This window comes from Salvelinus alpinus, chromosome 5, assembly GCF_045679555.1.
Source record: "Salvelinus alpinus chromosome 5, SLU_Salpinus.1, whole genome shotgun sequence".
In the NCBI taxonomy this organism is placed as follows: Eukaryota; Metazoa; Chordata; class Actinopteri; order Salmoniformes; family Salmonidae; genus Salvelinus; species Salvelinus alpinus.
The window spans coordinates 85,319,895-85,343,953 of NC_092090.1; the positions used below are offsets into that span (position 1 = coordinate 85,319,895).

Genomic DNA, 24,059 nt, shown 5'->3' on the forward strand with positions numbered 1-24,059 from the left:
CGTGTCAGTGTGCATAGCCAGGATGCAGCAGGTTCTATATGGGGCTCCAACAGTTCAGGCTTCTCGGGTAAGTATTATTGGGGAAAAGGTGGCTTCTGTAACCCCTTTTTGGAGCCGGTGGAACCTGTGTGTGCTTAGGCTGCTGTGGGACTCCTAGTTTGGTACCCTCTGAGACAGTTTGGGGTGTGATTGTATGTTCCCATAGTATGTTATACAGAGTGACCGACTGAATGGGAAACTACAGTTATAAATATAACTACTGCTCCCTGCGCCGTCAAGGGGTTTGGGCTCGCTGATGATTGGTACTGAATTGAGGAAATAAATGCAAGGCCCGGTATTATAGCCAGGAAGGTGGTGCTATCGAGGGCAGGCTCGGCATCCATTCGCCAGATTGGCGAGTTTTCAGGTTTCAGGTGAATAAGATTGGTCATTGACACCCCATAGTATGCTATACCTCGTTCCCTCCTTCAGAGAACAGTAGTTCTATTCATAACTGTACGTTTGTTCCTTTTTCCGTGAAGGCAGCCTCCTGAAATCAACATCCGATATTCAAAAATATAGATATAAGCCTTCTACAAAGTCTCATTTAACCAACTATGTATAGGTTATTTCAAGTTTCCGTGTGGCATTTGAATAGTGTTAGTTTAAACAGCGCTACACCCTAAACGTTTGTCCCTGTTCTATTGATTTCAACGTGATATCCATGGAAGTGATTAACAAAAAAATAGTTGCCTTACAATTACCGCATTGGCGACCCACTTGAATCAAAATGCAACACTTCAAAAATGTAGCTAGCCGTCTTCTACAATTTGTCCTCTAACAAGGGATGTACACATTATTCCCAGATTCGGGAATGGTTTGTGAGCTGTGGTAGTTAACAGGACATAAACCCCCCCTATCAAGCAATTGATTTCAACGTGATAATCGATATAAGTGATTGACAAAACAGTGTTGCGTTTCTCTTTCTGTTTTGGTGACCCCTGTATCAAAATACAACATTCTAAAATGTAGCTCATTGTGTTCTGCAAGTTGTCCTATAACCAGTGATGTAAAAAATATCTCCAGATTCCATTTTGCTTTTTAGTTGTGGTATTTTGGAACAGCCCATGATTACTATTGTTCCACATGTATAGTGCCTTCAGAAGGTATTCACACCCCTTAACGCTTCGAACACACCGACAGCGTCATTGCACAAAATAGTACGCAGCATCATCTGGATGTGTATGCAACAACAGTTCAACATTCACCTTCTGCTACCATTTCTGTCAAGCCGTCTACACATACAGTTTGAAGCATACGTATGCACCACACCGAACGCACTGCAACTGCCTCTGCAATGCAATGCTGCAAGGCAAACGCAGCGTTTCATTGGAAATGAATGTAATTCTGGTGTACCAAAATGCAATGACGCTGTCGGCGTAACTTTAACAATAAAAAGGTGTTATAGCCAAAATTTTAAATGGGTTATATTCAGATTTTTGGTCACTGGCCTACACACAACACCCCATAATGTCAAAGTGGAATTATGTTTTTTTTTATTAATACAAATTAATAAAAAATAAAAAGCTGAAATGTTTTCAGTCAATAAGTATGCAACCCTTTTGTTATGGCAAACCTAAATAAGTTCTGGAGTAAAATTGTGCTTAACAAGTCACATATTACATTGCATGGACTCACTCTGTGTGCAATAATAGTGTTTAACATGATTTTTGAATGACTACCTCAACTCTGTACCCCACACACACACAATTACCTGTAAGGTCCCTCAGTCGAGTAGTGAATTTCAAACACAGATTCAACCACAATGACTAGGGAGGTTTTCCAATGGCTCGCAAAGAAGGGCACATATTGGTAGATGGGTTAAAATAAAAAAAGCAGACAGAATATCCCTTTGAGCATGGTGAAGTTATTAAATAGACTTTGGATGGTGGATCAATAAAACCCAGCCACTAAAAAGATAAAGGCATCCTTCCTAACTCAGTTGCCGGGGAGGAAGGAAAGGCTCAGGGATTTCACCATGAAACCAATGGGGACTTTAAAACAGTATCAGTCAACAGTTTGGACACACCTACTCATTCAAGGGTTTTTCCTTTATTTGTACTATTTTCTACATTCTAGAATAATAGTGAAGACAGCAAAACTATGAAATAACACATATGGAAACATGTAGTAACCAAAAAAAGTGTTAAACAAATCAAATATATTTTATATTTCAGATTCTTCAAAGTAGCCACCCTTTGCCTTGTTGACAGCTTTGCACATTCTTGGCATTCTCTCAACCAGCTTCATGAGGTAGTCACCTGGAATGCATTTCAATTAACAGGTGTGCCTTGTTAAAAGTTCATTTGTGTAATTTCTTTCCTTCTTAATGCGTTTGAGCCTATCAGTTGTGTTGTGACATGGTAGGGATGGTATACAGAAGATAGCCCTATTTGGTCAAATACAAAGTCCATATTATGGCAAGAACAGCTAAAATAAGCAAAGAGAAACAACTGTCCATCATTACTTTAAGACATGAAGGTCAGTCAATCCGGAACAATCCAAGAACTTTTAAAGTTTCTTCAAGTGCAGTCGCAAAAACCATCAAGCTCTATGATGAAACTGGCGATGAGGACCACCACAGGAAAGACCCAGAATTACCTCTGCTGCAGAGGATAAATTCATTAGAGTTACCAACCTCAGAAATTGCAGCCCAAATGAATGATTCACAGAGTTCAAGCAACAGACACATCTCAATATCAACTGTTCAGAAGAGACTGTGTGAATCAGGACTTCATCTTTGAATTGCTGAAAAGAAACCACTACTAAAGGACACCAATAAGGAGATAGTTTCTTGGGCCAAGAAACACGAGCAATGGACATTAGTCCAAATGTGAGATTTTTGGTTCCAACAGCAGTGTCTTTGTGAGATGCAAAGAAGGTGAACAGATGATATCTGCATGTGTGGTTCCCACCGTGAAGCATGGAGGAGGAGATGTGATGGTGTTGGGGTGCTTTGCTGGTGACACTGTCAGTGATTTATTTAGAATTCAAGGCACACTTAACAAGCATGGCTACCACAGCATTCTGCAGCGATACGCCATGCCATCTGGTTTGCGTTTAGTGGGACTATCATTTGTTTTTCAACAGGTCAATGACCCAACACACCTCCAGGCTATTTGACCAAGAAGGAGAGTGATGGAGTGCTGCATCAGATGACCTGGGCTCCACAATCACCCGACCTCAACCCAATTGAGATGGTTAGGGATGAGTTGGACCGCAGAGTGAAGGAAAAGCAGCCCACATTTGCTCAGCACATGTGTGAACTCCTTCAAGACTGTTGAAAAAGCATTCCAGGTGAAGCTGGTTGAGAGAATGCCAAGAGTGTGTAAAGCTGTCATCAATGAAGAGTGGCTACTTTGAAAAATATAAAATATATTTTGATTTGTTTAACACTTATTTGGTTACTACATGATTCCATATGTGTTATTTCATAGTTTTGATGTCTTCACTATTATTCTACAATGTAGAAAATATAAAAAATTAAGAAAACCCTTTGAATGAGAAGGTGTGTCCAAACTGTTGACTGGTACTATACATAAGTTAATGTCTGTGATAGGAGAAAACTGAGGATGGATCAACAACATTGTAGTTACTCCACAATACTAACCAAATTGACAGAGCGAAAAGAAGGAAGCCTGTACAGAATATTTATCCTGTTTGGAGCAAGGCAAAGTAATAATGCAAAAAAATCTTGCAAAGCAATTAACTTTTTGTCCCGAATACAAAGTGTTATGTTTGGTTCATATCTAATACAACACCTTACTGAGTACCACTCTCCATATGTTCAAGCATAGTGCATCATGTTATGGGTATGCTTGTAATAGTTAAGGACTGGGGAGTTTTTCCAGGATAAAATTGTTTCAGTGTGCTTTCCACCAGACACTGGGCAATTCATTCACCTTTCAGCAGGACAATAGCCTAAAACACACTGCCAAATCTACACTGGAGTTGCTTACCAAGAAGACAGTGAATGTTCCTAAGTGGCCGAGTTACAGTTTTGACTTAAATCTGCATGAAAATCTATGGCAATCTATGCCTTGCAATGATCAAAAACCAACTTGACAGAACTGAAATAATTTTTTGAAGAATAATGGGCAAATATTGTACAATCCAGGTGTGCAAAGCTTTTGGAGACTTACCCTGAAAGACTCAGCTGTAATCGCTGCCAAAGGTGATTTTAACATGCATTGACTCAGGATGTGAATACTTATGAAAATGAGTTATTTTTGCATTTAATTTTCAATACATTTGCAAAAATGTCTAAAAACATGTTTTCACTTTGACATTATGGGGTATTGTGTGTTATATAACAGGTGAACTTTTTTGTTTGTTGATTTAATCCATTTTGAATTCAGGCTGTAACAACAAAATGTGTAATAAGTCAAGGGATATGAATACTTTCTGAAGGCACTGTATGTGTAGATAGTACATTTTATGTTTAGGTTTTCAATATATAACAAACTGTTTCTGCATATTAGTCATTCATTTGGGCACTTTAAAACAGTTGACATTGGGCTATTTATCCAAATGTCTTGTCAACAGGAAGCAGACGGCATCATTTACATCACTTACATTTTAGGAAAATAAATTTAACTTTCAACATTAATTTCCAATTGTATTGTACTTAAATCAGGTCAAAACTACTAATCATGCTGTGATTTATTTATTTTGATGAACAGTGAACAATTTCAAAGATTTTACTGAATTACAGTTCATAAGGAAATCAGTCAATTGAAATAAAATAAATCTATGGATTTCACATGACTGGGAATACATATATGCATCTGTTGGTCACAAAACAAAGGTAGGGGCGTGGATCAGAAAACCAGTCAGTATCTGGTGTGACCACCATTTGCCTCATACAGCGTGACAAATCTCATTCACATAGAGTTGATCAGGCTGATGATTGTGCCCTGTGGAATATCGTCCTGCCCCTCTTCAATGGTTGTGTGAAGTTGCTGGATATTGTGGGAAGTGGAACACACGGTCGTACACGTCGATCTAGAGCATCCCAAATCTTCTTAATGGGTTACATGTCTGGTGAGTATGCAGGCCATGGAAGAACTGGGATATTTTCAGTTTCAAGGAATTGTGTACTGATCTTTGCGACATGGGGCTGTGCATTATCATGCTGAAACATGCCTGCCCATACCATAACCCCACCGCCACCATGGGGCACTCTGTTCACAACGTTGACATCAGAACCTCTCACCCACACGACGCCATACACGCTGTCTGCCATCTCCTCGGTACAGTTGAAACCGGGATTCATCCGTGAAGAGCACACTTCTCCAGTGTGCCACTGGCCATCGAAGGTGAGCATTTCCCCACTGAAGTCGGTTACGACGCTGAACTGCACTCAGTGGGCAAATGCTCACCTTCGATGGCCAAATCAAATACAAATTTGGCCATCGAAGGTGAGAATTTGCCCACTAAAGTTGGTCAGGACGCTAAACTGCATTCAGTTCACGACCCTCGTGAGGATGACTAGCAGGCAGATGAGCTTTCCGGAGATGGTTTCTGACAGTTTGTGCCAAAATTCTTTGATTGTGCAAACCCAGTTTCATCAGCTGTCTGGGTGGCTGGCCTCAGACGATCCCGGGTGATGTGGAGGTCCTGGGCTGGAGTGCTTACACGTAGTCCGCGGTTGTGAGGCCGGTTGAATGTACTGCCAAATTCTCTAAAACATACTTGAGGCGGCTTATGGTAGAGAAATTAACATTCATTGGCTGCAGTCAGCATGCCAATTGCACACTCCCTCAAAACTTGATACATATGTGGCAGGCATTGTGTTGTGTGACAAAACTGCACATTTTAGAGTGACCTTTTATTGTCCCCAGAACAAGCTGTGTAATGATCATGCTGTTTAATCAGCTTCTTGATATGCCACAGCTGTCAGGTGGATGGATTATTTTGGCAATGCTCACTAAGAGGGATGTCAACAAATTGAGAGAAAGAAGACTTTTGTGCATATGGAACAGCTAATGAAACATGGGACCAACACTTTACATGTTGCTTTCATATTTTTGTTCAGTGTAGACCCGAGATCACAAAAATGGGTTTGCCCTGCCTACTATTGGACAAATTCTGGGGCTTAATCATTACCCCAAGCAACAAAAACAAGTGTTTCTATTGGACACATTCAGGTAGGCCCGCCCTCTTTGCTAAACCTGTCCAATAGAAACGTTTTGTACGTTTTTGGCATTATGATTACACCGGGAGAGGAAGAGGAAAAGAAAGGCCCAACTTGGCAGAAAATCTATCTCCATACAGCAGGTGGCTATTTTTTCATTGTTTCGCCAACCAAGCAATACGCTTTGTATGGATGTCAATGAGAGAGTGTCGAATTTGGTCAACAACAAAAAATTATGGCTTAATTGCTATGTGATGTTTATTTGATCTAATAGAAGTTTCGTAATGATTATGTTTTTACGACTGTACCGATATAAGTGGGACCGAGTGGTGCAGCGGTCTAAGCCAGTTTTATTTATTTTTATTTTTATTTCACCTTTATTTAACCAGGTAGGCTAGTTGAGAACAAGTTCTCATTTGCAACTGCGACCTGGCCAAGATAAAGCATAGCAGTGTGAACAGACAACACAGAGTTACACATGGAGTAAACAATAAACAAGTCAATAACATGGTAGAAAAAAAGAGAATCTATATACAATGTGTGCAAAAGGCATGAGGTAGGCAATAAATCGAATAATTACAATTTAGCAGATTAACACTGGAGTGATAAATCATCAGATGATCATGTGCAAGAAGAGATATTGGTACTGGTGTGCAAAAGAGCAGAAAAGTAAATAAATAAAAGCAGTATGGGGGGTGAGGTAGGTAAATTGGGTGGGTAGTTTACAGATGGACTATGTACAGCTGCAGCGATCGGTTAGCTGCTCAGATAGCAGATTTTTTAAAGTTGTTGAGGGAGATAAAAGTCTCCAACTTCAGAGATTTTTGCAATTCGTTCCAGTCGCAGGCAGCAGAGAACTGGAAGGAAAGGCGTCCAAATGAGGTTTTAGCTTTAGGGATGATCAGTGAGATACACCTGCTGGAGCGCGTGCTGCGGGTGGGTGTAGCCATCGTGACCAGTGAACTGAGATAAGGCGGCACTTTACCTAGCATAGCCTTGTAGATGACCTGGAGCCAGTGGGTCTGACGACGAACATGTAGCGAGGGCCAGCCGACTAGGGCATACAGGTCGCAGTGGTGGGTCGTATAAGGTGCTTTAGTAACAAAACGAATGGCACTGTGATAAACTGCATCCAGTTTGCTGAGTAGAGTGTTGGAAGCTATTTTGTAGATGACATCGCCGAAGTCGAGGATCGGCAGGATAGTCAGTTTTACTAGGGTAAGTTTGGCGGCGTGAGTGAAGGAGGCTTTGTTGCGGAATAGAAAGCCGATTCTTGATTTGATTTTGGATTGGAGATGTTTGATATGAGTCTGGAAGGAGAGTTTGCAGTCTAGCCAGACACCTAGGTACTTATAGATGTCCACATATTCTAGGTCGGAACCGTCCAGGGTGGTGATGCTAGTCGGGCGTGCGGGTGCAGGCAGCGAACGGTTGAAAAGCATGCATTTGGTTTTACTAGCGTTTAAGAGCAGTTGGAGGCCACGGAAGGAGTGTTGTATGGCATTGAAGCTCGTTTGGAGGTTAGATAGCACAGTGTCCAAGGAAGGGCCGGAAGTATATAGAATGGTGTCGTCTGCGTAGAGGTGGATCAGGGAATCGCCCGCAGCAAGAGCAACATCATTGATGTATACAGAGAAAAGAGTCGGCCCGAGAATTGAACCCTGTGGTACCCCCATAGAGACTGCCAGAGGACCGGACAACATGCCCTCCGATTTGACACACTGAACTCTGTCTGCAAAGTAGTTGGTGAACCAGGCAAGGCAGTCATTAGAAAAACCGAGGCTACTGAGTCTGCCGATAAGAATATGGTGATTGACAGAGTCGAAAGCCTTGGCCAGGTCGATGAAGACGGCTGCACAGTAATGTCTTTTATCGATGGCGGTTATGATGTCGTTTAGTACCTTGAGCGTGGCTGAGGTGCATCCGTGACCGGCTCGGAAACCGGACTGCACAGCGGAGAAGGTACGGTGGGATTCGAGATGGTCAGTGATCTGTTTGTTGACTTGGCTTTCGAAGACCTTAGATAGGCAGGGCAGGATGGATATAGGTCTGTAACAGTTTGGGTCCAGGGGTTAGGGTTAGGGTTAGGGTTAGAAGACTTAGATAAGTCACCTTATCTTTAATTGGGATACCATATACTTCCTGTAAAACACAGTCCTTGAGTGGAAATAAGACTGATATATTGATATTAATTTTCAAACCTGAAACTATGGAATAGTCTTCAATACAGGAAACTACTTTAGAAACCTCATTCCTGTCTCTCAAAAATATGGTGGTATCATCAGCCAGTTGACATAGTTTAAATTCCTTGCCAAGTGCTGAAACACTTTGAAAATTCGCTTTCTTGATATGAAGAGCCATAATTTGAGTAACCAATAAAAAAATTGACTAATTGGGCAGCCCTGCCTAATGCCACGGGATGTCCCGTGAGCTAATTTCACAGAGCTAGTACAACCACTATATAAAGTTGGGACTGCTTAAAAAAAAGATACCAAACCGAAAAAAAGTTATTGCTTTGAACATAAACTCATGTTCTACAGTGTCAAAAGCTTTATAAAAATCAACAAACATAAGAAAACTATCATCAAGGATGAGGTCATTATAGTCAATCATATCTAAGATCAACCTGATGTTATGACTAATGTGGCGACCATGCATAAAACCAGATTGTTCTTCATCAATTATATGATATAAGCCTTGTTTCAACCTCTTAGCAAATACAAGGGCAAATCATTTTCCATCATTATTCAAAGGCTATGGGCCTCCAGTTGTCTATATAAAGACTATCCTTATTAGGTTCGGGAATCAAAGATATTACACCTTGCTTTAAGGAAGCCGGTAACTCCCTGTAGCACAGGGTCTCTCTCCATTGAATACAGGCAGTTGACGTCAACAACTCCATCGAATATTCAAAAACAGATTACAATAATGAGATGTATCCACCAATCCAAATGAAGGAGAGACAGACAGCCCACCGTGCCGCTTTGTGGACAACGACTCCTATTGTTAGGGCGGAGAGACATGTATCTTGTCAGTATATCCATAATCTTTGGATCCTAAATGAAACGGTTTCCTGCAACGGTCTGCGACTAATGAACACACCCCTGGTGTCGTGTCGAACACCAGTTAATAACCCATGCAAAGTATTCGCTAGAAGGCTGACTAGTTAGTTAAGTTAAAATACACGTGTATCATCGCGATCATTGTTGCAACATGGCATTCTGTGAACGGATATAATTGCATACCTAGGAATTACACCAGTCAAATTGTATGGTTATGCATGTCAGGCCAAGAAGCTAACGCCGGTAACTAGCAAGAAGTTAGCCAAGTAGCTAACGCTGGTTTCAGCCATTTTGAAGCAGATAGAGATGTAGCTATAAAAAGGCGGCCAACAAGGTGAGTAGTTGTAGCTAACTCAGTGTCCATATTTTGACATACCTTTGTTGACTCGTTTTCCAAATTCCTGTAATCATTTTCCCAGACCAATGAATGTAGTGGAAATTTCACCCTAAAATCTTCGTTGACCGCGGATAACATATTCCCCTACTTCGAACTTCTCAATGTAGCTAGCGTATATTTACAGCCATGGACAACCTAAGCTAAACGTTAAAGTTGAAGAAATATGAATCAAGTCATCTCCATATTCCAACAGGATTCATGTCCAATTTTGCTAGCCAACTTCTACAAAATAAAACTTTCGAAAAACAAGGAAGTGTCAAGTTGAGACTATTGGGATAGGGGTGTTTGAAATAAACGATTTGTTCTACAAATTAATTTTGGCAGAGGATAAATACCAATATTGAACTATATTTCAGAATAAATATAAGTACATGTATATATTTCTGAAATAAAGAAAAGTTAAGTTTAATATTGACTAATAATATAGTCCCCTTCTTGAAAAATGGATTGTTCCAAGCAAGGACGTGACCATTTACGCTATGGCCAGGGGAAGCAGGTCTTTACTAATTTGTGCCAAATACTTTTTCGTAAATATAATTTGATTTTGTATGGTAAATATAGAAATATGCTTTAATATTGTAAGTGGTGCATGTTGCGCAATTAAACTGCAAATCAATTACACAATTCCCCCAATCTCGTTTACCATAGACGTCACATCCCTTTCACGCAACAACAACTCGTTAGCCTTCTTATTATAGCTCAGTGTAGTTAGCACACATATCTGGCAGACGGCTAGCTAGTTTGCTCAACTTGTTTAATTAAAGTGATGTCAGTAGCTAGTTACCTAGCTAGTCGTTTGGCTGACCATTTTACATTATGTACAGGAAGTTCACCCCGTAGCTACATCATCCATTAGCGGTTTGCGTTCTGTCAGCCACCGAATTAGACATTATTTTTACGTAGTGTATTGCTGCAGTCCGCTGTCCACGTTGGATATATTTCGTAATTCCAGAGTGTACTTTGACGAGCTGGCTCGGCTAACGCAAAGAGCATCTCGCCTCTTCCTCTCTGGCTGTTACAGACTAGTGGCAAGAGAATTTCCGTCGTGACAATCGCAGCTGCTTGTTGTGTGCAAGCTGCTAACACAAGTCATTTAGCGGTACGGTAGCGTTGTTGGAGCAAGAAACTAAATAGAGGAACCAGATTTTCTTTGTACTTACTATTTGCTCCTTGCCAAACTGATCTGTATTTTTTTTCAACAGCTGTTTTTATGTTATTCGCTTAGCTAAATTCTGCCACCGCATCAAATGAGTAAATAAACAGACTCACCAATTCCATTGACATTTTTATCTCTGCAAGGATGTCTAAACGATTAAGGAATAGTGAGCTATGCGCTGATTGCAGTGTGCCAGGTAAGTCACTTAACGTTACTGATCAAATGTGAGTAGCTAGCTGTGGTTAGCCAAACCATACATAATCCAGGCAGAATACCTGTCAAGTATTAATATGGCTAATAGATTTAGCTATAACTAGCTACATAGACTAATGTGTTGGTTTATGTAGCTAGCACGTATATGAGCTCAAATTAAGCATGATATTAGGTTAGATAAACTAGGTACCAGGACAGTTGAGTTGTTGGCAGCTGTGGCCTTCAGTTTTGTTACAAGCAATGTCTTCCCCTATGTAGCCAACGTTGTCAACTACAGTGTAACATGTAATTACTGCTCGTTCATTGGATGTACAATAATGCACAGAGCCATCTCCTGAGTCCGTGCATGAGTCATGCAAGTCTTCTTTGCATGATGTCATCATGGTGTGGCTATTCCAATACAATGTGTTTTTATTTTATTTTACAGGCATAATCATTTCAAAGATGATTTCCTATCAAAGTGTTGCTACAATGACAATGTATTTGATGTGATTATCAGTTGAAGTTTTGTTAAGTGTCACACAGACCATTGCCTCTAGTCTGTGTAAATTTGAATATACACCTTTTTTTGATAATCTGCCAAGGTACAGTTGAAGTTGGAAGTTTACATACACTTAGGTTGGAGTCATTAAAACTCGTTTTAGAACCACTCCACAAATGTCTTTGTTAACAAACTATAGTTTTGGCAAGTTGGTTAGGACATCTACTTTATGCATGACACAATTTTTCCAACAATTGTTTACAGACAGATTATTTCACTTATAATTCACTGTCACAATTCCAGTGGGTCAGAAGTTTACATATACTAAGTTGACTGTGCCTTTAAACAGTTTGGAAAATTCCAGAAAGGATGTCATGGCTTTAGAAGCGTCTGATAGGCTAATTGACATCATTTGAGTCATTTGGAGGTGTACCTGTGGATTTATTTCAAGGCTTACCTTCAAACCCAGTGCCTCTTTGTTTGACATCATGGGAAAATCAAAAGAAATCAGCCAAGACCTCCAAAACGTAGACCTCCACACGTCTGGTTCATCCATGGGAGCAATTTCCAAACGACTGAATGTACCACATTCATCTGTACAAACATTAGTACGCAAGTATAAACACCATGGGACCACGCAGTCGTCATACCGCTCAGGAAGGAGACGCGTCCTGTCTCCTAGAGAGGAACATACTTTGGTGGGAAAAGTGCAAATCAATCCCAAACCGACAGCAAAGGACCTTGTGAAGATGCTGGAGGAAACGGGTACAAAGTATCTATATCCACAGTAAAACAAGTCCTATATTGACATAACCTGAAAGGCCGCTCAGCACAGAAGAAGCCACTGCTCCAAAACCGCCATAAAAAGCCAGACTACGGTTTGCAACTGCACATGAGGACAAAGATCGTTATTTTGTGGGAAATGTCCTCTGGTCTGATGAAACAAAAATAGAACTGTTTGGCCATAATGACCATCGTTATGTTTGGAGGAAAAAGGGGGAGGCTTGCAAGCCGAAGAACACCATCCCGACCGTGAAGCACGGGGGTGGCAGCATCATGTTGTGGGGGTGCTTTGCTGCAGGAGGGACTGGTGCACTTCACAAAATAGATGGTATCATGAGGTAGGAAAATTATGTAGATCTATTGAAGCAACATGTCAAGACATCAGTCAGGAAGTTATAGCTTGGGCGCAAATGGGTCTTCCAAATGGACAATGACCCCAAGCATACTTCCAAAGTTGTGGCAAAATGGCTTAAGGACAACAAAGTCAAGGTATTGGAGTAGCCATCACAAAGCCCTGATCTCAATTCTTTAGAATATTTGTGGGCAGAACTGAAAAAGCGTGTGCGAGCAAGGAGGCCTACAAACCAAACTCAGTTACACCAGCTCTGTCAGGAGGAATGGGCCAAAATTCACCCAACTTATTGTGGGAAGCTTGTGGAAGGCTACCCGAAACGTTTGACCCAAGTTAAACCATTTAAAGGCAATGTAAACTTCTGACCAACTGGGAATGTGATGAAACAAATAAAAGCTGAAATAAATCATTCTCACCACTATTATTCTGACGTTACAAATTCTTAAAATAAAGTGGTGATCCTAACTGACCTAAAACAGGGCATTTTTACTTGGATTAAATTTCAGGAATTGTGAAGAACTGAGTTTAAATGTATTTGGCTAAGGTGTATGTAAACTTCCGACTTAAACTGTAAGTGTATGACATGGCATACACACACAACAATCAAGTGTCTCTTCTATCAAATATCAGAATATACTGTTACAATGTGGTGTAGTTGTGTTCACCATGGCCTTTTTGCACACCAGGGGTGTATTCATTACGTGGATTCCGTTGCAAAACGTTTCGTGTATTGCAAAATGTTTTTCAACCGAAACTGTTTACTCTAGGAACCAAACGGGGAGGGACCTTTATGAATCTGACCAATAGAAACTAGTTTTTGTTGCTAACATTTTCTGTTTGTTTCACATAATTAATACACAACTGACTGTGGGTGTTTAGTGTTGATCGTCTTCCTGTGTCTGGCTGGCTGCAGATTTCTGAAGAATCATGACAGAAAGGATAAGATTTCCCTGTGGTCATGGTTTTAGATTCCACTAACCTAGAGTAGGGTTCCCCAAACTCTGTCCTGGGCTCCCCCCTCCCCGGTGCACATTTTGTTTTTTGCCATAGCACTACAGAGCTAATTCAAATAACCAACTCATCAAGCTTTGATTATTTTAATCAACTGTGTAGTGCTAGGGCAAAAAACTAAATTTGCACGGGGTCGCCCAGCACCGAGTTTGGGAAACCCTGGATAGAGGTGCTTCTGTTTTAATTGCCCTTCCGGAATGAGTTTTGAAAACTTAAAGGTAGACTCCGCAAAAGGATGTTGTCACAAGCAGCACTGCAGTTATTAAGATGAGCGAGATGCAAGACTTCACTCTCGCACGGGTTCGCTGTTACAGCGTGGTAGCCACGGGACCAAAACAGAGGCGAAGTTGAGCTTCAACTCTCTTAGTTGTTGCGGAAGTTGACACACTATGCTGTTTATTTTCTGCATTTGCGTCATATCGCGGAGTACCTTTTTAAGTTGTCAAAACTCATGATGATGAGTAGATCAGACCAGGTTGCATGCTTCTTCCACATCTGAACTGGTTGGGTCCCATAGTTACAGTCTCTGCTGTTCATTTTGGGGGAAATGAACCAACTGTCAACCTGAGATTACAAGGTTGTATAACAACTGGCTGTGATTGTGAGTCCCATAGGGCGGCGCACAATTGGCCCAGCGTCGTCCGGGTTTGGCCGATGTAGGCCGTCATTGTAAATATTAATTTGTTCTTAACTGTCTTGCCTAGGTAAATAAAGGTGAAATTTTTATTTAAAAAAATTAAGATTGGTGTTGTCACTTCATTCAGAGGCTCTCTTTATCAGTGGTTAGTAAACAATTTCGGGTGCTTTCACACTTTTTGTGAACTCAGTGCAGTTCTCTTAATTTTTTGTGCAGTGTGTGAGCACTCTAAAGGAACTCAGATCCCTCAAAAGAGGCCACAAAGCAAACTGAACTGAGACCATCTTGAGAGGTGGTCTGAGTTTAGTTCGCTTGAATTCTGTGGTCCGGTTACCTTTTTTAGGGCAATGTGAACACAAAGCTCCCCAATGCAACACCGTTTCCCCTGCCATAACCCCTCACATTGGTTCCTCAAACGAGAGAAGATGTGCAGGTTCGTGGGAAAAAATGTGTGCCATTTTTGGATGCACAGGGGGGAAAAAGATATTTGTAGTGTTTTCAGTTCAGATTAATTGCTTTCAATATTTGTTCTATCGGCTAAGAGAGCTTCATAAATTGTTTATTGTATTGTGGGGTTTGAATAGTGGGAGGACGACAACATATTTAATGAGAATCACAACATAGGGTACAAAATCAATTCTAGCTCAATTCTATTTTAGGAGCAGTAGTCTACATTGGGTGTACAATTTTCAATTACAGCATTATTTAATCTGCAGTTATTCTTCTGCTAGGCCAATTTTATTTTGTTACCAATAATATTTACATTTTGATAGTATCTTCTGATTAGAATTATTATGTCATCTTTTAACTAAATGCAATCTATTAACTTCCAAAATGTAAGTAGGTGTCTAGATGTCCGATAACACGTTCTGATGGAATGGCTTGTCCTGCAGTTTGTGAAAACCCAGAGTGCATTGAGTGAATGTTGTAAAAAGATCTTGTTTCCTTTTTGAATGTAGCAATGTGAATGCAAAGAGGACTGAGACCACAAAATGGGTGAAGTGAACTGGCAGAAGAGTTGAGTCCTCATTCAATGGCATGGGCAGTGTGAATACAACGACAACTAAGTTATTTTGCTTATTTTTTTTACTCCAGAGTTCTCTTTTAAAGAGGACTGAGATCTGTTATTTTGGAGGACTATATGTGAAAACACACTTAGAGCTCATCTGAAATGGGTAGAAAACATGTACCATGCTGTTTCTCTGTGAGAGAGTAATGGCTTCAGTGCTGCGTTGTGAGGGCCGTTTTGGATAATGTTTAGTCCGTTTCGTACTGGAATGATGTTTTCCAATTAGCATAGGAAGAAAAACAGGATGTTGACTGAATTGACTAGTTGCTGAGGATGCAGTGAGAATTGTGGCTATTGTATTTGACTTTGTATAAAATGTTCCACATCTTTATTGTGCCTCTTCCTCCACTGCTGATTTAAGTTCTTCTATCAGTACATAGTACACATTTAGACTCTCTCACAGAGTTAAAAAAAAATCAGTTTAGGCTTAAAGCATGTGCACTTTTTCCTGAAATGTTTGTCTCAAACAAATAGTGGTAGATGGGGCTTTCTATTGTCATTTTGTCAGTTGTTGATGTGCCAAGTTAAAAGAGGAATGCTGCTTGTTTAGAATAATATTGAAAAGCCTACTTAGTAAATAGGCCTAGCCTAATTGTGGCAATAAGTAGGCCTAGCTGTATGTAATCTCGTCCTCCAGCCGGCTCTCTCTAGCAATTAAACTTGGGGACGATGGTTAAGCTGTAGGGCAATTCTACAGTAACAGAATTATGCTGAGACCGTGTACCTACACTGTTCTTCAAGGAAATCTGTTTTTGTAAAATGTTCAGTTGAAATTGTTCAAAGTTGTCCTTGTGCATAAAGTTGTATGGTTTGTTTAACTTTGCAATCATTGATTTGTTTTGTTTGACACACATTTTAAAGTGACAAATCGAAGTCTAAGTATCATTCTCTTATCGTGTAATTGCCCTGTAGTAGCCTAGAGCCATTCTGAAGTAGGCTAGCCCATACCCAATGTATCTTACCACTCATTGCACTTCATTATATCCATTTCAGCATTTTGCTATATCCCATTCCCTGACAGTCCTATTAAAAATGTGTCAATGTCCCTCCCTCCTGACACCAGTTGGCCTGGACTGCCCCTCTGTGGGGCTGTTACCAGTTGTTGTTGGGGTCTGAATATTTTTAGCGGGTACAGACGTGCGTTTTAATTTAGCAGCACTTTACACTTGTTGACGAAAGAGTGGGCTTCTCAGCACCCAGCTCTCACTGGGCAGGAAGAGGAAGAGACGCAGAACGGTACACCAGGTGCAGGAGCCTGACTGGTCTGCAGCCCCAACACACACACATTTCAGCTGTTGCCAGAGAGACGTGACAACCCCACTGCCACTCATCATTTCAGAGTGGCAGTCGACCAGTTTTGCAATTTGCTTCTCTGTTTATGAGTTGCAATTTTGTTTGTTAGTCAACCTATATGTTGGTAAGTTTGTCAGTGAAATGTAGTCATTTTAGATGTTATGACGCTCCCGTCAATAGTGAGTAATTGTAAGTTGGTCAGTAACATGAGCTAGCAGCATGCATCTCAATGAAATGCCACAAAGTGTTTAAGCTAACACACTGTCGACACCGATACTGTATTTAGACATTCATTGCAGTACTCGCCAAAATTCTTGACTGAAGGTTCTGCATATATCTATTTTGAAGTGAAAGAGCAAGTTACTCAGGGGGCGTGAACGTCTACTCAAGTCTCAACCAACTCAAACATAATAAACAGGGGTTTAGAAGAAAACACAGCCTAGCCTATTTAGTTTTGACTCCAGGGCTCAGTTGTTGAAAACAGAGCATTCTCTGACGAGATAATGATCAGCAGATCACTTGATCACTTCTCTCCTTGTGCTTATCGGGTCACATGGTGAGGAGAATGCAGGTCAGGGGCATTAAGGCAGTCCTCATGGTACATCTGTTGCCCCCTGCCTTAAGAGCTGGTCTGTTGGTTTCAATTGACAAAGTGGGTCCAGATTAGCCTATGTTTTGGAGTCATTTGCGTCACACCTTGAAATTAAACTAGGGAAGAGACTGCTGCTGAAAATACAGAAATCTAACATCCCTTAATACTGACGTGCTTGTGTTTTGAAGAGACTGAAAGTGAGTGATGTCTTGCTCCATGGTTTGTATACAGTCTGTCTCAGTAGGCCTGTCCCTCCCTCTCTCTGGGTGTTTGCTGTTACTTTACCAGCAGCACGGTGTGCAAGTTCAAATAAGTTTCAGTTCTCTCTGTAGTTAGCGGTTCTCTTTTGAAGGTCTGTGTGATCTATGATGAATCTCTCATGCTCACCCCCATCATGAGCCTAGAATGAGACTACCATCCAAGACGTTGCTCGGTGGAGTGCACAATCCTGTAATGTGCACATATTTTGTGGTTTAGATGGAAGTTAGCTAGTGAAAGAGGAAATGTGTGGTTCAACTTCCACTTTGCGCTCTGCATGACTTCACTACCTAAACGGACAGTTTAGCCTATAGGAGCTATTTGCTATTTCTTATATGACTTGCATTGTCATTATGTGACAGCTTTGAAAAAAGTCTGTCAATAGAAGTTAGTGCTATCAGAATAATGTGCCCTGAGGTTGTCTCCATGTTAGCCTCAATTGGTGTTTCCTTTATCTACAGGCAGGATCAGTTCAGGCAGGATCAGTTCAGGCATATAGATTCCAAGGGTGTATCTGGGCCGGCTGTCTTGTCAGTGTAGCCCAACTGGGATGCCACCAGAATGGAGAGGCTGTGGCCAGAGTGAGTTTGCAGCTGAGTGAGAAGTGAAGTGGCCTGGCTGCCAAAGGCAGCATGCCAGAGATTTGAATAATGAATGTGAGGAGCAGTGGAAAGGCCCAGTCATGAGGAAGGTGCCAGTAACCAAGGAAAGCTGTGTAAGTGTTGGCTTGATGATTGATTTCAAACAGTGACTGCTGATGTAGACTCTAGATCACAGGTGTCAAACTCATTCCACGGGGGGCCGAGTGTCTGCGGGTTTTCGCTCCTCCCTTGTACTTGATTGATGAATTAACATCACTAATTAGTTAGGAACTCCCCACACCTGGTTGTCTAGGGCTTTATTGAAAGGAAAAACCAAAAACCTGCAGACACTAGGCCCTCCGTGGAATGAGTTTGACACCCCTGCTCTAGATGATATGAAAAGTGGCAGTTGTTGTAATGAGTGATCATTAAGCTGTAGGCTAGGATGAGAATCAGACAAGCACTGTGCCAGTGCATTTACCCCCACAGGTCCTTCTGTGTATTCAACTACATGGTATTACAAATTAATGAACAAAAGCCAAATGAGGCTTTGCAATTGAGTTGGTGAAATATTTGGTTGAATGTGTTTGTATGTATTTATTTACTGTAGGTATGTATTTTTTTCCTTTATGCTTAGAGCCTCGCTGGGCTTCTGTGAACAGGGGCGTGTTGATCTGCGACGAGTGCTGTAGTGTTCATCGGAGTCTGGGCAGACACAGCTCCCAAGTGCGTCACCTGACTCACACACCATGGGCTCCTACACAGCTACAGGTAAGATCCCCAACACACACACACACACACACCTCTTTACTGTGGTCAAAGCTATCCCCTTTTATGCTTTTGTGATAGAACAGACTGTTGGTATGTTTCATTTAATTGATCATATCTTTGTCTTTTAATCAGATGGTTCAGATGTTATACAACAACAGTGCAAATTCGATATGGGAACACTCTCTACTGGACCCAGCGTCGGTGATGAGTGGGAAACGCAAGGCCAACCCTCAGGACAAAGTACAGTGAGTCATGAGCGTTTGATGGCTGCCTAGTGAGCCAGGAGTGTACTCTTATTCACAAGTGAAGGAGGGACATTTGGCCCAGTTGCACTAGTACCTTTTTCACACTACTGAGCTGATACGAACCATGCTAAACTGCATTGACCTGGTTACACATTCACCAAAGTGCTGGTTTGGGTCAGCACGATAGCGTGACAAAGGTATTGGGAACCTAAGAGTGAGTGTTGCTTGAAATTTAAGTGCTGGATATCCTCCCACGAGGCTCTCTACTCCATTTCTCTGCTGTTTACCCCCTCTTCTTTTTGTCATTCCCATAGTCCAAATAAGACAGAGTTCATAAAGGCCAAATACCAAATGCTGTCTTTTGTCCACCGGATGCCTTGTCGAGATGACGACAGCTTCACTGCCAAGGACTTAAGCAAGGTGATATCTCGGCCACTCTGTGCTAATGAAGGTTTATTCAGCTTGAATAAGCAATATTTTACTAATAGATGTTGATTTTATTTTCTCTCAGCAACTTCACTCCAGTGTCCGAACTGGTAACCTGGAGACATGTCTGAGGTTACTCTCTCTGGGAGCCCAGGCCAACTTCTTTCACCCAGTAAGACTCTCTGATCACTCATCTCATTTCTCCCCTATCCAGCTTCTAAACATATCCTTAACAGCATGTTAATACTACATTTTTACTACCAGAATTACTGTTTTGCTCACAGGTACAAGAGCAACTTAGTAGAACACTGCTCGTGGAAAAAAACATTCCAAAAAGGAAGCCTTTTCATAGGTTTAACCTTTTGTGGCGTAGTGTTTATGCCACAAGCAGTGTGAACAGACCTTTACCCTTTCTCACACCCTATCTATGTGTTGAAGTCTCTCTTTCTTCCTAGTTTTAATTGTTCACGTATGGGTGGTGTCTTACCTGTCCTTCAGGAAAAAGGGAATACGCCGCTGCATGTGGCTGCCAAGGCAGGCCAGGTGTTTCAGGCCGAGCTGCTGACAGTCTACGGGGCTGACCCCGGCGCCCCCGACACCAGCGCCAAGACTCCCATTGACTATGCAAGGTACTGCAGCATCCAGCCTTTAAAGGGATAGTTCACCATTCAGAATATTAAACTTATTTTGTCCAAGTCATAAACAAAAGTAAGTGTGGCTTTGCTACCAGGCTGGCTGTTATGGGCAAGAAGAGGCATAACTGGTTTCTCTCGTGTGTTTCTCAGGCAAGCTGGCTACCATGACCTGGCTGATAGGCTGGTGGAGATTCAGTATGAACTTACTGACAGACTGGCTTTCTATCTCTGTGGGAGAAAGCCTGGTAAGTGACGAGAGTCCTTTGCCTTCTCAAGCTAGACTGCAAGCCTTGTGTGTCCATTTTTCCAAACCTCTGTCAGCTGCAGTTAAAACATAGCATTGTTTTTTGCCTGTTAAATCAACACGCACTCAATGTTTGCAGCCTAGTTTCGGGGGTTACTCAACATCACATACTGTAACTCCCATGAGTTCTAATCACAACAATCCATAATATGTCCGTGCTTGCTTTCAGATCATAAAAATGGCCAACACTTCATCGTCCCACAGATGGCCGACAGGTAAGGAAGCATTGTGTAGGTCAATGCATAATATACTATTCTGGTCCCAGACTGTTTGTGCTGTATAGCCAACCCCTGTTTGTTGTCATGCCAAATGACAACCAGAAGATTTGTCAAAAAAGCTTAAACATATCTGGGACCAGACTAATGAAATATCACTGTGGGGATTGTTCTTAGATAAAAAATATATATAATTAAGAAACCATGAGCTGTTATTTGACCGTGCAATCCAACTCTTGGGCCTGCCAGGACATGTTCTGTGGCTTTTTGTAACAAGCATGAGAGGAAATAGGTCAAAGCAGTTGTTGCATAGTTAAAACAACAAAATCATTGTTATTATAATGCATATCTGAGCAAAATCTACATTTCTGGTCTTATTATAGCATAGTTCTGGTATTTGAACTCAAATGAAGCATGTTCTCTTTTTGTATTGCTCTCTTTTGATGGATAAGGAACATGTAAGTATTTGATCATAATGAGGTCTGACCATTTTCCCTCCCATTCTAAATCAGAGGCTAAGCAGATTTATTTTTTCCATCTATAGCAGTTTAGATTTATCAGAACTGGCAAAGGCAGCAAAGAAGAAACTCCAGTCTGTAAGTGTTCTAGTCATTCAGGTTTTGATTGTAATATCATACAGTACATAATGCATAGAGACGCATATAATGTAACCAAAGCATATCACAGAACTAGTTCTGGTTTGATTTCTCACATATCACAAATTTCATTTCAGCTCAGTAATCATTTGTTTGAGGAGCTGGCGATGGACGTGTATGACGAGGTGGACAGACGGGAGACGGATGCAGGTAAGACACACCGAGGGATCGACAGTGATGTGGAGTAACATCAGTGCCTGTTTCTTAGCATTTAGTCCACCATGTCCAGTTAAACATCTTGATGGTGTTCATTAGGCACCAAACTGAAGAAAACCGACTGAAACTGGGAGGGACTACCTTGACTTATCCAATAAGAAACAGGCATTTTTTGTTTCCTGTTGCAAAAAGTTTTCTGTTTACGTTTCCTAATGAACATGGCCCTGATGCAACACTCGTATGTTCTGCACAGTATGGCTGGTGACACAGAACCACAGCACGCTGGTGACAGACACCACCGTGGTGCCTTTCCTTCCTGTGAACCCAGAGTACTCATCAACACGAAACCAGGCAAGCCTGCTGCGTACTGTGGATATAGATACTTTTGTTTCAACTGTATATTCTCCCCCTCTGTTTTTGTCCCTCCCTTTAAATATGACCAGTTCTCTGTTTCAAATGAAAGTTTATTGGTCGCGTACACCGTTTAGCAGACATTATAGTGGGTGCAGCAAAATGCTTATGTTACTAGGTCCTAACAATGCAGTAAGATGTCAAACAAGTAAACAAATAATAAATAAATAAAATAAATCAGGAAATGTCATCAGATGCAATAGGAAAGGATACATTTAGTATAATATTTCTCTCTCCAGGGACGGCAAAAACTTGCGAGATTCAATGCACATGAATTTGCAACCCTTGTCATCGACATATTAAGTGACGCAAAGCGTCGACAGCTGGGGAACTCTACGACGAGTCCCAAAGGTAGAGTACTGGACAATAATGGCTCTACTACCTCTCTCTCACACACACATGGCTCACACACACATGCAATCAAAATTGTGTTCTTTCGACGAAATGAGAAAGGTGCCCCATTTTTTTTAAAGTGTTTTTATTTTCTCATTTGCTTCTTTGTGGTTACAGAAAACGTTGAACTTATCCTAAAAAGCGTGAGCATCCAGCGCGGCAGTGAGGGTCTGGACAATGACCAGCCGGACTACGACAGCGTGGCCTCTGACGAGGACACGGATCAGGAGCCACCCTCGGGCAAGGACCGGACCAAGGTAACTAACGTGATGGCGTTGCACGCAAACCAAGTAAAGGATTTCAAGTACAGGACTGTATGCAGTACTGAAAATGAGCACCTGCAGTCTGGCTTTTCAATCGCTGACTTTTTCCTCTACAGAGTCTGGACTCGGACCTGTCAGACGGGCCTGTCACAGTGCAGGAGTTCCTGGAGGTGAAGCACGCCCTGTCGGCCTCGGAGGCCAAGATCAAGCAGCTGATGAAGGTCAACAGCAACTTAAGTGGCGAACTGCGACTGATGCAGAAAAAGGTACCACCCACTGCAGAGATCCACCAATCAGATCACTAACACTACCGGTCTGTCCGCCTCTTGGCCTATGAGATGGAGGGCTGGACTCGGGGCGGCACTGTGGTTGGTCAACCGAGCTCTGGTCCCTCCCCCATGCAGTAACCTCCCCTCACACACTGGGTTTCTAATGAGGGTCCTAACCAGTAACCACCAGACTGCTGGGGAGGTTCTCCTGCAAGGCAAGACTCTCCCTCTTGCTCCACTGTTTGGGACAGCATGTTTCAGTCCATGTTCAGACAATGGCTTCTATAGCTTGACATATTATTCCTATATTTTTTTAAACTTGTGTTAAAGAGATGCATTCTTGCTCCACTGCATTGTGGAAAACCATATCCCTCCTCCCCTGTATACAGTGTATGATACAGTAAAAGCTGTGTTATTTCATATGGTATGACTAACAGGCATGCTCAAGTAATCAGCATGACATCACTCGCACTGTGAGTTTCCATCCCCTCGTCGTTTCCACAGTGACTAACATAGTAAGCATAGCATCGGTCATTTTTAATACGTTTTTTTTTTTTTTTTTTTTACAACACTTTAAAAAAAAGAGTTAGCTCATCAGAATTGTCCACTTGAAGGTGTGAGATCACACAGGTCTTACTTATACACGGGTGCAGCATTTTCCTTATCAAACCAAAAGGTCCCATTGGTCCTCTGTTGTGGTAAATATTATTTACAGCCCAGGAGTACAGTCACTTCTAGAGTTCAGCTCCATAGTGGGTGTTAACAGAATGTTTTGCTCTAACCTGGAGTCTTCCCTACCTCTGACCCCAATAATGTATCATACTAAATCCCACAATCCGGAGTTTGTTTCAGCTCAACAGCAGCCCCACCACTTGATTTGGAATAGACCAAACTATAATTTCCTCCAATCAACAGCCGCCTGTCGACCTAAAAAGCATAGATGGTGTGACAAACGGCCTTTAAAGGACCGATTTGAGAAACCATAGAAATATGAGGAATGCCTTTACAAGGTAGTGAGCTGTTTTGAATAGCTGTTTTCGTAGCCACAGCAGCCATACAGGCTCCGGATCGTGGCTTTGAACCCCTTTGCCCTGGGTTGTGAATACTATTGTTCTATGGGACAAACAGTACAAGCCAAACTGGTATTCCTCAGTGGTGGACGTGTACAGTATGTGATTTAGCTATGTGGGCTGGCATTGTTTTAACTGATTGGATACTCTGTCTTAGCTGTAAGAGAACTTCCCCCTTGCCCTCT

At 41.6% G+C, this 24,059-nt stretch overlaps 2 protein-coding genes across 12 annotated transcripts in view; one reads left to right on the plus strand and one right to left on the minus strand.

The window, feature by feature from the left end:
* Nucleotides 1-9,889, minus strand: part of LOC139577110 (ankyrin repeat domain-containing protein 13A-like) — a 33,686-nt gene extending 23,797 nt beyond the window's left edge. The window contains exons 1-2 of one of the 4 annotated variants that reach the window (XM_071403935.1): nt 9,614-9,889; nt 8,077-8,193 (exon numbers count right to left, since the gene is read on the minus strand). In XM_071403935.1, coding sequence (XP_071260036.1) covers nt 8,077-8,193; nt 9,614-9,712 — 216 coding nt within the window. In that variant the 5' untranslated portion in view covers nt 9,713-9,889. Of the gene's footprint in view, nt 1-8,076; nt 8,225-9,613 lie in introns of all 4 variants that reach the window. The other 3 variants (XM_071403934.1, XM_071403936.1, XM_071403937.1) reach the window with 3 other exon arrangements.
* git2a (G protein-coupled receptor kinase interacting ArfGAP 2a) overlaps nt 9,157-24,059 on the plus strand; it is a 30,133-nt gene continuing 15,230 nt past the window's right edge. For 3 of the 8 annotated variants that reach the window (XM_071403928.1, XM_071403930.1, XM_071403933.1), the window contains exons 1-14: nt 10,285-10,986; nt 18,698-18,831; nt 18,964-19,076; nt 19,391-19,496; nt 19,588-19,674; nt 20,001-20,131; nt 20,288-20,382; nt 20,611-20,656; nt 21,201-21,252; nt 21,390-21,462; nt 21,722-21,819; nt 22,119-22,230; nt 22,390-22,529; nt 22,652-22,801. In XM_071403928.1, the coding sequence (XP_071260029.1) occupies nt 10,935-10,986; nt 18,698-18,831; nt 18,964-19,076; nt 19,391-19,496; nt 19,588-19,674; nt 20,001-20,131; nt 20,288-20,382; nt 20,611-20,656; nt 21,201-21,252; nt 21,390-21,462; nt 21,722-21,819; nt 22,119-22,230; nt 22,390-22,529; nt 22,652-22,801 (1,389 nt within the window). In that variant the 5' untranslated portion in view covers nt 10,285-10,934. Of the gene's footprint in view, nt 9,572-10,282; nt 10,987-18,697; nt 18,832-18,963; nt 19,077-19,390; nt 19,497-19,587; nt 19,675-20,000; nt 20,132-20,287; nt 20,383-20,610; nt 20,657-21,200; nt 21,253-21,389; nt 21,463-21,721; nt 21,820-22,118; nt 22,231-22,389; nt 22,530-22,651; nt 22,802-24,059 lie in introns of those variants that run through there. The other 5 variants (XM_071403925.1, XM_071403927.1, XM_071403926.1 and 2 more) reach the window with 4 other exon arrangements.